Source organism: Cephus cinctus, unplaced genomic scaffold (genome assembly GCF_000341935.2).
Source record: "Cephus cinctus unplaced genomic scaffold, Ccin1 Ccin1_scaffold0462, whole genome shotgun sequence".
Classification (NCBI taxonomy): Eukaryota; Metazoa; Arthropoda; class Insecta; order Hymenoptera; family Cephidae; genus Cephus; species Cephus cinctus.
The window spans coordinates 1,074,537-1,088,168 of NW_014333138.1; the positions used below are offsets into that span (position 1 = coordinate 1,074,537).

Genomic DNA, 13,632 nt, shown 5'->3' on the forward strand with positions numbered 1-13,632 from the left:
TTCTCTCCCCCCCCCCCCCCTCTTTTTACTTTTTTTTACATCGTCTCTTCGCGAAACTTTTATTTCACTCGTTCTCGTTCATTTTTTTTTTCTTTCTCTTTTTCATGTTTGTGTTCGGAATTGTTATACTCTTTTGCGTGCAGAGTATAGGATATCGGTTTGCGACAATATTTTCTATTTTTGTACATACGTCTGAGATGCTTGTTGTATTTTGGAGATTATTTTGTCTATCCCGATTCTTTTCTTTTTTTATTTTTATTCAAGATCGGTGTGACCGATCGCGTCCTATCGACTTCTTCGTGGTCTCCTACATTTAAGAGTTAAGTAATCGTTGCGATATTTACCTACATCAGGTATAAGACCACCGCGCATTTCATGATTTTCATAATTATTTTTTGTATCTCGCTAATTATTTCATTTAATCGCGCGCGCGACACGATTTAGACGCGCTTCCTTATTTTCATTGTGTTCAATCTACGTTTCTTTTTTTTTTATCATTGGCAACCTTGCTACCCGCAGCATCGTGTTCCTTATTTCTTCGATCAAGGCGGGCAACGCAGTAACGTTAACGGGAAAAGGAAAATTAAGCATACTCATTGCTTGGCTGAATATACATTATTGACGGATGTAAATTTGAGGAATATACAAAGGACAAGTAGTGCGGTACCATTTTTATAAATAATATAAAAGAAAAAAAAGGAGAAAGCACAAGAAGTAAATTGGGGCCAATCAGCCCTTGTTCCCCTTCCCTTTACCCTTTATTCTCTTCCTGACGCCGAAAGACTGCTCGGTGTCGTCGTCATTATCACCAGTCCCACCTTTCCTCTTCTTGCCTTTTCCCGATTTCTTACTCTCCTCGATGTCCTTCATTTCCTAGCGAAACACAAGGAGCACGATTGATCGTTTGAATGATAATTACTTTAATCTTATAAAAACGCAGCTGTGACTAGGCGATACGATTATAAGTGAAAAGAAATGACTATTAAAGTTCTTACGATAAAATGAATATCAACACTTATCAACTTTCTGGAATCCTGAATAATGTAGTGTACAGATCTTTTCAATTGAAATAGATCAGTTGGATTTTACTGCTGATGAACTCGCTCACTTTTGGCTGTTAAAATTTTTACAATGACTGGCGCAGGCAGAACCAAAACAATCTCATTGGCAATTGTCGAAAAAGTACACTGGTACCTTTCAACTGAATAAATCTGTACAAACACCTTTTACTTGTGTATAGTATTTTTGATTGTGCGAATGGATGATACGAATTATCAGTAAATGATCGACTGTGTGCGTGCGTGTATAAATATTAATTAAAATCCAAAAGATAAGAAGAAAGTGTAATTAAAACGCTTGAAAATTAAGTGATACTTACCATCTTAACCATACGTTGTGCTTCAGCCACACGCTCCTGCAGTAACATTACTTCCTCTTCTTCGGTAGGATAAATCGGAAGCTGCTTTGAAATCAGTTGCTCAATTCGCTGGTACAGCTCAACGTCGTACTGCGTTACGAATGTAATGGAACGTCCTGAGCGACCAGCCCGCGCTGTTCTGCCAACGCGATGAATGTAGTCTTTACTATGAGTCGGGATGTCGAAATTTATAACGACGTCCACATGCGGAATATCCAGACCTCTGCAGGTAAGATAAGAATAAAAATGTCATATGCATAACTAGTAAAACATTCTACCTAGTCGTTTGTATACCTGCTTGCTACATCTGTGGAAATTAATATGGAACGATTTTTTGCTTTGAATTTTGTCAAGGCAGCTATTCGTTTATTCTGCGACATTTGCCCATGCAATGGTACCGCCATGAATCCCAAATTTCGCAAAAGTAATGCTGTTCGCATTGTATTGTTGCAAGTGCCGCAAAAAATCATAAAGCTGTTTCCGGCTAATTCATTCAATATATGTACTAGATAAACGTCCTGCGATACAAAATTATTGTCAGAGTTTGAAGTAATTTTTGAAATTGTTATTAATTTTCTTTTCGACATATTAAGACACGAGTACCTTGAATTTTACGGGAATGAAGATGTAGTATTGTTGCAATTTTTCTACGGTTTGATATTTCGTGGATACCTCCACTTTCACTGGATTTTGTAACGAAGCCCTTTGAAGTTTTTGTACCTTTTTTGTCATCGTTGCCGAAAATAATAAAGTCCTTCTCTCGCGTGGAATTACGCGTAATATTTTATCTACTTCTACTTCAAAATCCATGTTCAATATTCTATCAGCTTCGTCCATTACCTGAAATTACATAAAATATTTATAGTTAATCTATTTCACATGTGCAAAACAATCAATATGATTAGTAATACCAAATATTTAAGGGAGCGTAGATTGAATCCCTTTGTATTTTCTAGATGATCTACAAGTCTTCCAGGTGTTGCTATTAAAATGTGAGGTTTCTTGGCCAGTAAAAGGGCCTGGGACATCATATCCATTCCTCCGACAATTACAGCACATTTTACACCTATAGTTGCACCTAAAAGGACGAACATGTGAGCTCATACTTGTTATTATTGATTCATTCATAATTTGATTATTACCCAGTGCTTCAAACTGTTCAGAAATTTGAAAGGCTAATTCACGGGTAGGTGTCAATATCAGTGCAAAGTATCTCTGCGGATTTTCTAATAGCGACTGCAATATTGGAAGAGCAAACGCTGCAGTTTTACCAGATCCAGTTTCAGCCAATCCTATCACGTCCTTCCCTACAAAATAATTGTAAGTGTTAAACAATGTTTAATACAATAAATATATAAGTAGCTTCATATTTCTTTACCTTGCAGAGTTAAGGGAATTGCTTCTTTCTGAATCTTGGAGGGTGTCTTCCACTTAAGCTCTTCACATGCTTGGCAAAGAGAATCCACTATACCCTATAAAAAAAAAATTAGCATCAATGGAAAAAAATCAGTTACTAATATTACCATCAAATATTATAAAAGCAAATACAATTTAAAGGTTAAAATCAATACGCAATAAAGTTAAACAAACTAAGGCATTACCAAATCTTTCCATGACACTTCTTCGTCGTCCTTCTCCTTCACAATTTCCGTCTCATTATCCTCGTCCATTTCACTTAACAAAATCACAGTTTATCATAACCTAACTTAACATAAAATCCATGTGTTTATAGATATATGTAGTCAAATCCTTCCTGCCTCCCTTCCTTACCTTTATGGCTGTAACCCCAATGGAGGATGTGCTAGCCACTAGTCTCGTATAATCAAGATTGAGAGTTCAACACTAGATGGCGATGTACCGATACAGAACTTACATGTAATTGAGTATGAGGAACTTACAGAGTTTATACACCGAATCTGATAGTGTTGGAATAAATTCAGTGAAGTATACCCGTGTTACACAGAAGAGTAGGGAGATGTCCAATGAGCCGATTTTCAGGGTCCAACTTTTATTGGTCGAGTATATATAGTAATATTACGCGTGATATTCCTGAGGTCCATATACCGAGTGGTGCTCTAAAACATCTGATGACGACGCGCCACCTGGACGGAGCTTCGAACCAGTCACATTTATGATTGGTTGAACGTATACTCTAAGAAAAACCCCAAATCTGGGTAATATCGAAAACATAAGTTTCCCGATCTTTTTATAGTCACCCTCTTACACCTATAATGATGTCGGGGGTTGCCCTTCCGCCTCAACCGTTAAGCTTGCTCAGTGGGTCGGGCTCAAGTTGTGGTCACAATAGGACCTTCTTGGGCTCCTGACGGGGGCTTTGAACCTCTTATGAGTACGCTACCGCCATTGTGTCTTATATAATGAATCTGGTAGAATTTTTCGAAACTGATAAAACTGGTCCCCAGGAAAATGCAATTTTAGGACATAATTTATCGAAGTTTTGTTCTACGTCTTTTAGCGGAATTTCCTAGTCGTAGCAGTTGTAGCCTATCGTGAGGGGCTGAGGGCCTCCGTCGGAAGACCCTAAAGGTGCGGCCACAATTTGGGCCCGGACCCAGTGAGTACGCTCAGCGAATGAGGCGGAAATTGACCAATGGTGTCGTTTCTTTCGTTACCGCCGCTACTGCCACCGTGCGTAAAATTTTCGCACCACGTGAACAACCGCGAACGTGCAAAGTTTCAAATTTAAAAACATTTTCTTATGCTTTCATACTCCATGGAGAAGAGTTTAAAGAAAAAAATGTTTCAGATTCAAAAAATCCTGCATGGATAGGAACAGTCATACAATGTAAGTATAGCTGCTGCCGAATAAAGCAGTTTATGACATTTCGAATGAGCGTAGGTGTTAATCCACAAGGAATCAGGCACACCTCGTTTCCTCAGAGTTATGTCATCGCGTATATTTTGCGCAATGGTAGGGGATCCGTATAATGCAGTCATTAATGTTTTCTTAGTCCAGTCAATGGTGATTGCCATTGCGACAAACATTCGCGTGTTCCCGCGCTGAGAACGCGTCCCAATAAGATTCGAAAAAATTCTAAAACATCTAGAATTTCGTGAAAGCTTTTGAGGACGCGTAACGCGCAATTATCCGACCGATTAGTTTTGCGAGTATTACATTTGTCGATATTACCATTACATTGACATTTAAATCGCAATCTTACGAATTTTATACGAAAAACGAGACGAAAAAATGGTTCACGAGCTTATCAAAAGGAATTCTCGTACTACGAGCAAGGTAGCACAATAGTTGGTTTAACATTATAGATATTTTTTAATTCTATTAATATTTTTATAGTAGTTAACATAATCTTCTATTCCAATTGACTGATGTATTATTGTACAACTAATTTTCACCGAGGAATTATATTAGAATTGAGAAGTCAAAATAATTTAACACAGTTTTTATACTATTAATATAATCTATACATCAATAATATTCTGGTAGATGGAACATATGTTTTTTTCCGAGAAATGTAATTCATTGGTCGATCCTTTAAGAACGACTTGTATGAGTCACGTATCACTATACGAAAAAGTGGGACTACATTTAAATAAATTATTGGAGCATAAGCAGACCGAATCATGCGAGACAGAACAAAGAATATTGGATATTCATAGAATTGAGTAAATCACAATCTAAGATAAATTAATCTACCATCATGATAAAAAATGCTCAGTTCTCATAAAATAAATAAAAAATGAAACGTATCACCTATTGCACTTAAAAAAATGTAATGAAGTAAACCTTTTTCGTAAAAACAGTCAGTTCACAATTTTCACAGATGGTAATTAAAATAAGAAACGCAATAGATTAATAATATTCTTCATTACGTAGCAGGCGCGTGTCGTGTCGGTACTTTACATGGAATCGAAAGAGTACATATAAATTGAAAACGATCAAAATGCGTCGCGGAAGAGGAATAAATAGCGATTCGACGGAAACGAAGACGCAAGGTAGCGTAGCTGGTGTGGAACGCGGGTATTTCAGTCTCTGGTTTAAATGGTGGATATATATTCTTACTCACGGCTGCGTCGGCCTATTATTAGTTCCTAGTCATCGGATCGTGCAGCTTCTGTGTACAGCAAGAAGTAACGTACGTTGCTCAGAGCGTAAAGGAAAGTGCACAAGAGAAATAGTAGTGATATCATCCATCGTGATTGAAAGGACCTGTAGCGATTGGTGATGGTGTCGTGGCTCGTGTTGCAGCCTTAACAAGCATGGTTCTCGCTATCTTCTCACTGTGAGTTCCGTCATTGGGATAGGAGGAAATACAAATAAATCTTAAAAGTCATAAACAAAAGAATTAAACAAAGATCATATCAATTAATGAAAATGTCGAGAAACTAAAATCCTACATTTCCTTTTAAAGCTATACATTTTTCAAAAAGCATACGTTCCCGGAAGTTCTTTCAAGCGCTTCTCGTATATCCACCCTAATAAAAACGATCAATAGTTATAATCCGGTTGTTTAATGAAATTACAATGTGCCCTGAACAAACACGTTCTTAAGATTCTTCAACCTCAAAGCATCAGAAGCCATCCAAATGTCTCCTAGTGAACCGCGAGGTATCTTCTACGTCGCAAACCTATCTTGTTTCCGGGAATCGTTTCTTTTCCGGAGATCCTCAGTGTGTCATACTACCAAAATAAGATCGATCCCAGCCTCTTCCGATGGCACTCTTGCGTGTCTACTTCTTGTATCAAATCATATGATCTATCCCTCTCTTCGTCACTCGACAAAAGTCTAGTAAAACTATCGAGTATTCACAACGAGCGACACTGGTATTTGTCGTTTCTACTACTGTTACTTACTGACTGACCATAAAAACTTTCGCCGTAACCTGTCAGTACAAATTTGGTCTGAAGAACAACGCGACAATTATTCCATCGCATAACGACCTTCCACTTAAAAAGCTCTACAATCTCCGTACGCAGACTTTGGTATAGTTGGTGCACATGCTAAATAATATTGTGATCATATGTTACCTTGTGCTGAGTTACAGACTGTATGCAAGAAATACGTATGTGCTGCCGCCGTGAGTGAAAAGTGCAATACTGTATTACGCATCGGTTATACAGGAAAACCGACGAATTTCAATTTATATAATGAAAGGCTCATAAACTAGACTTAATGATTAATATTCATACGACGAAACGTCTGTAGAAAAAGACAGACTTGGCTAGACGCTTCTTAACCATTGATGTGGTAATAGATTACTATTTTTTTAATGAACGCCTATACGCTGGCAACCCGTCATACGTTGTTGTATACTTATTTACCGTGCTATAGGGACGATCGATTTTAGTCAAATGATACAATGATAGTTACAAGCTATTGTTATTGAGATGAGGGTGGTTTGTTGGGATCTTATACTCTTTTAGTATTCTATTGTAATTTTTGCTTGCATAATATGTGAAAGGATGAAAAAGTATTATGTATTGCAGATGAGGGATGCAGTTCTGCAAAAACGAAATCATAACATAGTCAGTCCCAAATCTAAACCAACCCTTCAAATTTATCGGCCTCCAGGTTTGTATTCTTTTTATCGATTCTAAGGTCGCGTTACTATCTAACGATGATTCGAGTATTGACGATTACATTTTGTTATGCAATTCCAATGACTGAGATGATTTTTTATTATTGGAATATATTGCATTGTAGGTGTAAGAACGGACGGAACCACGGCCAACGCTACTAATCCACAATTGAACGTGCATGCTAAGGAGTTCACTATGAAACAGAATGACTTGCATCCTTCCAAGTAAATATTGTCATTGGATTTCTTATGAATGATTCGATGATCGTGTAGGTTGAGTGTGAATAAAAGTGATAGCTGTGGTTCTGCAATGAGATTGAGAGATTTTATAGATCTATATAGGTTTTATTACTTTATTAATTAAACATTTCACTGATAAAGATCCCAGATGAACTCGTCGGACCGATCCTCCTACTATCTTCAGCACAGTAAATCCAGTGGAAATGTACATCGTTACCTATACGCTCAACAACAACATCAGCAACAGCAATTGCAGCATCCCCTGCATCCGTTGCATCAGAATGTTCATCATCCACATCAATCTGCGTCTTATCATCCCTTAACGGGATCCACTATGAGGCATTTACACGCTCTGAACACGTCGGCATCCAGTGGAAATATTCTGCATGTTCGTATCTTGAATAAGATGAGAATTTATTTTATATGAAAAATTAATTCATTGTTAACTAATTTATCTTAACTGATTATCTTTATATCTAATATATTTTTAATGTCCAAATCAGGGTTCCGGTAGAGTACACTTTAGCGTCGATCAAACCGAAGCCAAAGCTGCAAATTTACCGAAACCTGGAAAGCTCACTAAATCCTTATCATTCGTATCTTCTTATGGATTGAAAAGGTCTAAGAGCTTGAATAGTGCAGATGTTTTGGCAGCAAAGGCTATGAACATTTCGGATGCTTCAGAATTAGGCAAATTTCCACCAAACGTGCAGGACACGTTGATCAAGGCAATAGATGGTAAATTTATACAATTTTTTTATTTTTTAATTATCATGAAATCTTGATTCTAAAATTTTTATTTATTAGATCCAAATTTACTGAATTCTCGAGCACTGATGGAACTTGTACGACACATTTTGGAACGAGTTGTAGAAAATCGAAGATACGCGGAACCAGCAGCCAAGATTTGCATTACCATAATCGAGGTAACCGTATGGAAATTATATTATTCTTTCTATTTTTATCCCATTTTCTTGATTGCTACCATTTATCTACATTGCCGCATGTCTTTTGCTCAGAAAGAAATCAAAGAGACCTTTCTGGAATCGTTGCTGAATACTTGTCAGCAATGGTACCAGGAGAGGAGTAGAATACTACAGGACATCACAGCCTGCCACCATTATTCAGCTTTTATGAGCTTTCTCAATGAAATGTACTGTCAGGTATGTCAGATAATTTGAGTAATTAATTACTTACTAAAAACGTGTGATTTTAATAACATTGCTTTATGACTATCACCGTCCCTGTTTTTTATAGCCAAATATAACAGCCCAAGGATAATACTCGTAAAGAACATACTTTATGGAATTTATTTCTATAATTTTACTGAAATCATTTTCGTATCAATGTTTAAAACAATTTTTATTATATGAAATTTTTAATAGAATATAATTTTTATTTTAGCTAAAACGCAGACAGCTACAGTTGAAGACACAACAAGAGGGAGTTCCTCCAGGTCGCGTTTTACTTACTTTACTGTGGAAATGCTGTCACGATTGTTTGCAGCCTCCCATGATAAATTCTCTTGCTGAGGTAAGATAAAATCTCATTATCACATGAAAATGTAAATATTTTCAATCATATACGATTCCAATATTTAATTTATTGCGTTTAATTGATCACCAGACGGATTGTCTATTCTTCATCCTTACTTGCATTGGTAAGGACCTGGACACGGAATTGCCAGCTCAACTTCAGCAACTCTTGGGTAGCGTCCGGGATGCCTTTCTTGCTGAACAGACAACACCACCAGCAGTAAAGAGAACGTTACTCCAATTAATAGAATTGCATGCGGCGCATTGGCAACTTCCGGCACCGGCTGTAATATATTATTATCCTGGTGCATCGAAATGACTTTGGACAATTCTTCATGCTGGTTACATCGAAACTTTTATTACTGTGCCTTTTCTTAATGCTATCTGTAATTTTCTTTCCATAACGGTAATAAACGAAACTTCAAACAGACTTGAAGAAAATTCTTAGAAAAAGAACATTGTTGTGTTGAAAATCCATGTATGAGTAATGCAAAATCTATAACGAATCCATTATTTGTTTGCGGATAAATAAGAAATATTTAGCTTCCGGTACACATAAAGTGAAGTCAAGCATAAATTTTTTACATTTTCATTGAGAAGGAAACGTTAACTTCCGTGACTTCTTTTTAATTCGTTGCATTTATCTTGAATGCAGATAAAGAGTTCCGAGCTGTTCTCCAAATCATTACCAAATAAAAATTCTCGAACAGAGAAATATATATGATAATTCAAGATATAAAGATTCGATATTGAATATTCATGAATCTTTGCAATGTGTACCTACGCCTTAGGTATTGGGTAACATATAGGATGTTGTAATATTACATTATTTCATACCTTCTAGTTCGCCTACTTATTTCATCGCAGTAACAGTCAAGAGTATCACTGCTAGAGTCAAGTAAGTTTAGAGTAACCATGTAGTATTTATGATAATAGACAAAAATAGAGAATTTTCATACTAATTAGAATTTCGTAACTAATTTTGAAATACATTATCGATCGAAATTACAATGGAATTTCGGATTCAATTAATTTATGAAGTTGGTCAATTAACAGCTAATTAATTGAATTCTGTCATCAATAATTTGAATCGCAACCACTTCTAATCAATTCCTATTGCTCCAATTATATGTGTAATATATATTAGTCTGTACTTGTCTCTTGGTCGTGTAATTTGGTCGAGAATCTATTTAGAGCGACAAGGCAAACGCGTCTACATGTATATTTGGCACTTGCCAGTTTCGAATAGTGTGGCCAGGCAACGTGGCCAAACAGACGAAAGCAGTGAAAAGCTTGAAAATATTAAGTAATATTCCGCACACGTACGTAATAGCAGTGTTTCGCTCTTATCGAGAACAGATTTTTTTCATCTATTTTACTTTTTTCTCTGACTTCTCTTTCTCCTTTAATGCCCTATTAAATCAGCTTTTCTTGCTTTTCGCTTTCACAACGAGACCCAAATTTATATCCCGTTGGCATTAACCGCAAAGCTTGCATTAAAATTGCTTTATTAACAGTAATTGCGTAAGGTCAGCAAATATAATATTACCTTATGTTATTTGAAAACAGAAAAATTCACCAAATATATAATTTTATGAATATGCCAAAATTTGAAAAATATTAATGAATTACAAAAATTTATATTTTTCGGTCAATTAATATTTATACGGAATGCTGTAGGTACGCGTATAAATTTCGATTTATAAGCACGCCGTATAACCAGTTCGCATACAAAATTGGATTTAAACAATTTACACGAGAATTACAGAGAAACCACGTTCGCAATGGTGATTTAATTTTTATCCAGTTGTAGGTCACTAGCCGCGCGGAATTTTAAATTCTTTAATAATTCATATTAGAATTGTTTTCGCAGTAAACGTAACATTAGTCATTGAAAAAACAAAAATTTACACTGCTCCTTAATATTCCACATCTAGGACGCAATCATTAAATATAATCAAATCAGCCTACACAATCTGGCAGTTTCACAAAAAATATGACATAGCAGCATTAGCGTGACAAGCTTAACTACCAATAATACCAATAAATTTCAAACTAAAAAAATGATTCTATTTATTTCAGGTTTCCAGAATATTTCGCTTTCTCACAAGCATCCAAGTGTCAAGTGTCAAGCCACTATCGAATTGAGTCGTAAATCATTCCTTTGCAATTTCCTACGATAAGATGACAGATACTCTACTGGCTTTGGCAGTTTCGACACTTTACATTATACTTACAAGCCTGATAGCTTTCTGGAGCAGAAAGTATACAGAATATTATGTACGAGACTCTTTTCTGAAATCGCTTTTCCTCGAGGGTATAGCAACGGCCGAACTTTGCGGGGCGTGTTTTGAATTGATCATAAGTAAGTTCGATAATATGACGTTGTGCAAGATATGAAAGACAGAAGGTAGTTGTATAATTATACATCGTACAGTGGCGCTAATTAAAATCAGTCTGCAATCTTAATTACAGGTGAATTCAGTTAAGTGTACAGTCCAAGGAACAAATGTTTTCTTTAACTCCAGTACCGCTGTCATTTTTATCTCAACAGTAATTAAGCAATATCAATCTTTCATCGCAACAGCAACGCGCCATGACGAATGTCTGTTCAGTGCAGATTGAAGCAATGAGTAATTAAAAAAAAATGATTTTTTTTTTCATTCGATTCGTCTGCACGCCTCGATGATTTTTATTCGATAAATTCGAAACTTTCGATTAAACAGCCCATATAGGTGTACAGGTACACATAAGTTGATTTACGGGTGACGTTTAAATGACAATCGTGTCGGGTTTCAGTGAAACAGTAATTGCTGGAATTACACGGCGAGTCGAGTCCACGCAATCTTTTCGCTTGAATTTTTCTCTTTCACTTAATTTTTTTCCTTCTTCATCATCATCATCTTCTTCTTCTTCGTCTACTTCTTTCCTGCGGACCTCAGATCCCTCACGGTTGTAGCTCAGCTTCTGGAACTTTCATTCTGTCGCTTTAAATGGATTTCAGTCGCGGATAATTGGGGCGTTTCCATGTACGCGATCTATCTCTTCGTCCTGACGATTTGGTGGTCGCTCAACTGGGGTGACGCGACTGCATGTCCTTATACGCATCTCGAGGAACTTGTCGAGGGTAAAAAAAGTGCAAGGAATGCATTTTTACTTATCTGGGCCGAACTCGTTGGCGGCCTCGTTGTTTTTCGTTACATTCAGCTACTCTGGTTTCTGGAAATTGTACCGACACATAAGGATCGAGCTTTTGAGGATTGTACTACGGATCTTCAGGTTAGTGTTCATGGTATTACTGTAGCAAAAATTATATACTAAATTACTGTGGGAAATGGCGGAGACTATATATATATATAAATTTGGCGTTAGGCTATTGCGGATACGATTTCAATACATTAAACATATTTTTAAAAATATTTTATATATATTCTGTATATAATTTATACATATTCTATATATAATATATATGATTTATATATATTCTATTTATACCTATATTATATTAATAATATATTAAAATGTTCATTCTCAGGACATTGCTTTTGACTACCAGCCAATTAGGTGACAGCGATTTCATCTCAGCAGAAAGAATCTTTTAGGAACATTCCCCAAAGTCCCCGTTTTGTGTATATTTTGAGGATAATCCTTAAACTAGCCTTACGATTGAATTTGCCGGTAATATTTTTGAGGACATACCCCAAAATGACAAATTCAGGATGTCTTGAAATCGCCCGATCGCTCGAGGGTTTAAATTTTGTTCCCAATTCGCAAACCAGCCCATAAAATGAAATTTTTGCGCGGTCCGACCGCGAAACAGCCACAAGTCTTTAGAATATTCGATTTATTGAAGTAGTTGTCCCCGCATTAGCCCATAGACAAAAATATATATACGCACTATAAATACTGCTAATTTGTATATTTATGATTATTTTCTTTACAGGTACCTGTCATTTATGGAGCTTTCATCGAATGTATAGCCACTTGCATGTGCAGGGTTGCTTCAAGAGTCTTGGGTGACCTTAATCCAAGATTCGCAACTGCTATCGATTCCTTCGTCGGTACATCTCTAGTTGTTGCTGGTACGTTGTGATTGACAATCACTTTACTACGTATTCAGGCTGCCATTTTACTTATTTAATGATAATGCTTCACTCAACAATTCCAGCCTTTAATTACTCCGGCGGTTACTTCAATCCCGCCTTGGCGACTGCATTGAAGTATGGCTGTTTGGGTACCAGTTTCATGGAACACGTTATTGTGTATTGGGTCGGTGCATGTGCAGGCTCAATCGCATCCATAAGCGTTTACAAGATGAGTTTTGTGCAAAATTTCATTCGGCAACAAAAGCAGAAGGTTGTTTGAGTTGGAAAGAAATTCTGGATTGACAAAATTTGGTGAAAAAGGAAAAAAAACAAAGGTCAATTATATTTTTCTGTAAATAGTTATATTTATGTATACTTATGTATGAGTATAATTAGATATCAATTGTCTTAAGATATTGGACCGTACAAATCTTATTGATAGCTCTGTACAAATTAATTATAATAATAAATTCTCTTAGTCTGTTATTGATTATAAATTAATAATGTACATTGTAATTAATTACGGGATTTAATGGATCATGAAATTGTCAGTGATTTATGTAATTCGATTTTATATCCATTATTAATACGGAAGAACAGTCCGAACTGATGTACTTCAAAGAGGTTATGTTATTATATTCTTATTGGATGATTCTGGGGGAAATCTACCAAATGAACCGATAAAGACAACGAAGGCGGTTCTGTAACAGTAATATCCGATTGTGCTTGGGGCTAATGCCGCAAAATTCGATTACGTTAACCGAATTAGACGACTAACTAGGCCAAACTCTCTCAG

General features: G+C 36.3%; 3 protein-coding genes across 10 annotated transcripts; 2 read left to right on the forward strand and 1 right to left on the reverse strand.

The window, feature by feature from the left end:
* Window positions 1-600: 600 nt before the first annotated feature.
* Window positions 601-5,595, reverse strand: LOC107268007 (probable ATP-dependent RNA helicase DDX47). 4 transcript variants are annotated; one of them, XM_025085313.1, is made up of 10 exons: window positions 5,460-5,595; window positions 3,188-3,587; window positions 3,019-3,091; window positions 2,796-2,889; window positions 2,560-2,724; window positions 2,329-2,495; window positions 2,021-2,257; window positions 1,712-1,935; window positions 1,379-1,640; window positions 730-873 (listed from the first exon to the last, which is right to left on the reverse strand). In XM_025085313.1, exons 3-10 carry the CDS (start codon window positions 3,085-3,087, stop codon window positions 730-732), a joined length of 1,362 nt encoding a protein of 453 aa, XP_024941081.1. In that variant the 5' UTR covers window positions 3,088-3,091; window positions 3,188-3,587; window positions 5,460-5,595. The 4 variants fall into 4 exon arrangements, with proteins under 4 accessions (XP_015595790.1, XP_024941081.1, XP_015595789.1 ...); XM_015740303.2 differs by having other exon boundaries at window positions 5,464-5,593; XM_025085314.1 differs by lacking the exon at window positions 3,188-3,587 and having other exon boundaries at window positions 5,464-5,592.
* Window positions 3,687-9,204, forward strand: LOC107268008 (MIF4G domain-containing protein B). 4 transcript variants are annotated; one of them, XM_015740307.2, is made up of 9 exons: window positions 3,687-4,673; window positions 6,885-6,969; window positions 7,102-7,201; window positions 7,358-7,604; window positions 7,720-7,954; window positions 8,024-8,142; window positions 8,236-8,379; window positions 8,621-8,749; window positions 8,843-9,204. In XM_015740307.2, the coding sequence occupies exons 1-9, from the start codon at window positions 4,629-4,631 to the stop codon at window positions 9,068-9,070; spliced, it is 1,332 nt and encodes a 443-aa protein (XP_015595793.1). In that variant the 5' UTR covers window positions 3,687-4,628; the 3' UTR covers window positions 9,071-9,204. The 4 variants fall into 4 exon arrangements, with proteins under 4 accessions (XP_015595793.1, XP_024941083.1, XP_015595794.1 ...); XM_015740308.2 differs by lacking the exon at window positions 3,687-4,673 and adding an exon at window positions 5,509-5,679; XM_025085315.1 differs by lacking the exon at window positions 7,102-7,201 and having other exon boundaries at window positions 4,381-4,673.
* Window positions 9,205-9,942: 738 nt separating this feature from the next.
* Window positions 9,943-13,340, forward strand: LOC107267919 (aquaporin-11). Of its 2 annotated transcripts, none has more exons than XM_015740121.2 (5): window positions 9,943-10,073; window positions 10,834-11,116; window positions 11,756-12,030; window positions 12,695-12,833; window positions 12,920-13,340. In XM_015740121.2, exons 2-5 carry the CDS (start codon window positions 10,936-10,938, stop codon window positions 13,114-13,116), a joined length of 792 nt encoding a protein of 263 aa, XP_015595607.1. In that variant the 5' UTR covers window positions 9,943-10,073; window positions 10,834-10,935; the 3' UTR covers window positions 13,117-13,340. The 2 variants fall into 2 exon arrangements, with proteins under 2 accessions (XP_015595607.1, XP_015595611.1); XM_015740125.2 differs by lacking the exon at window positions 9,943-10,073 and adding an exon at window positions 11,227-11,384 and having other exon boundaries at window positions 10,995-11,116.
* The last annotated feature ends 292 nt before the right edge of the window (window positions 13,341-13,632 follow it).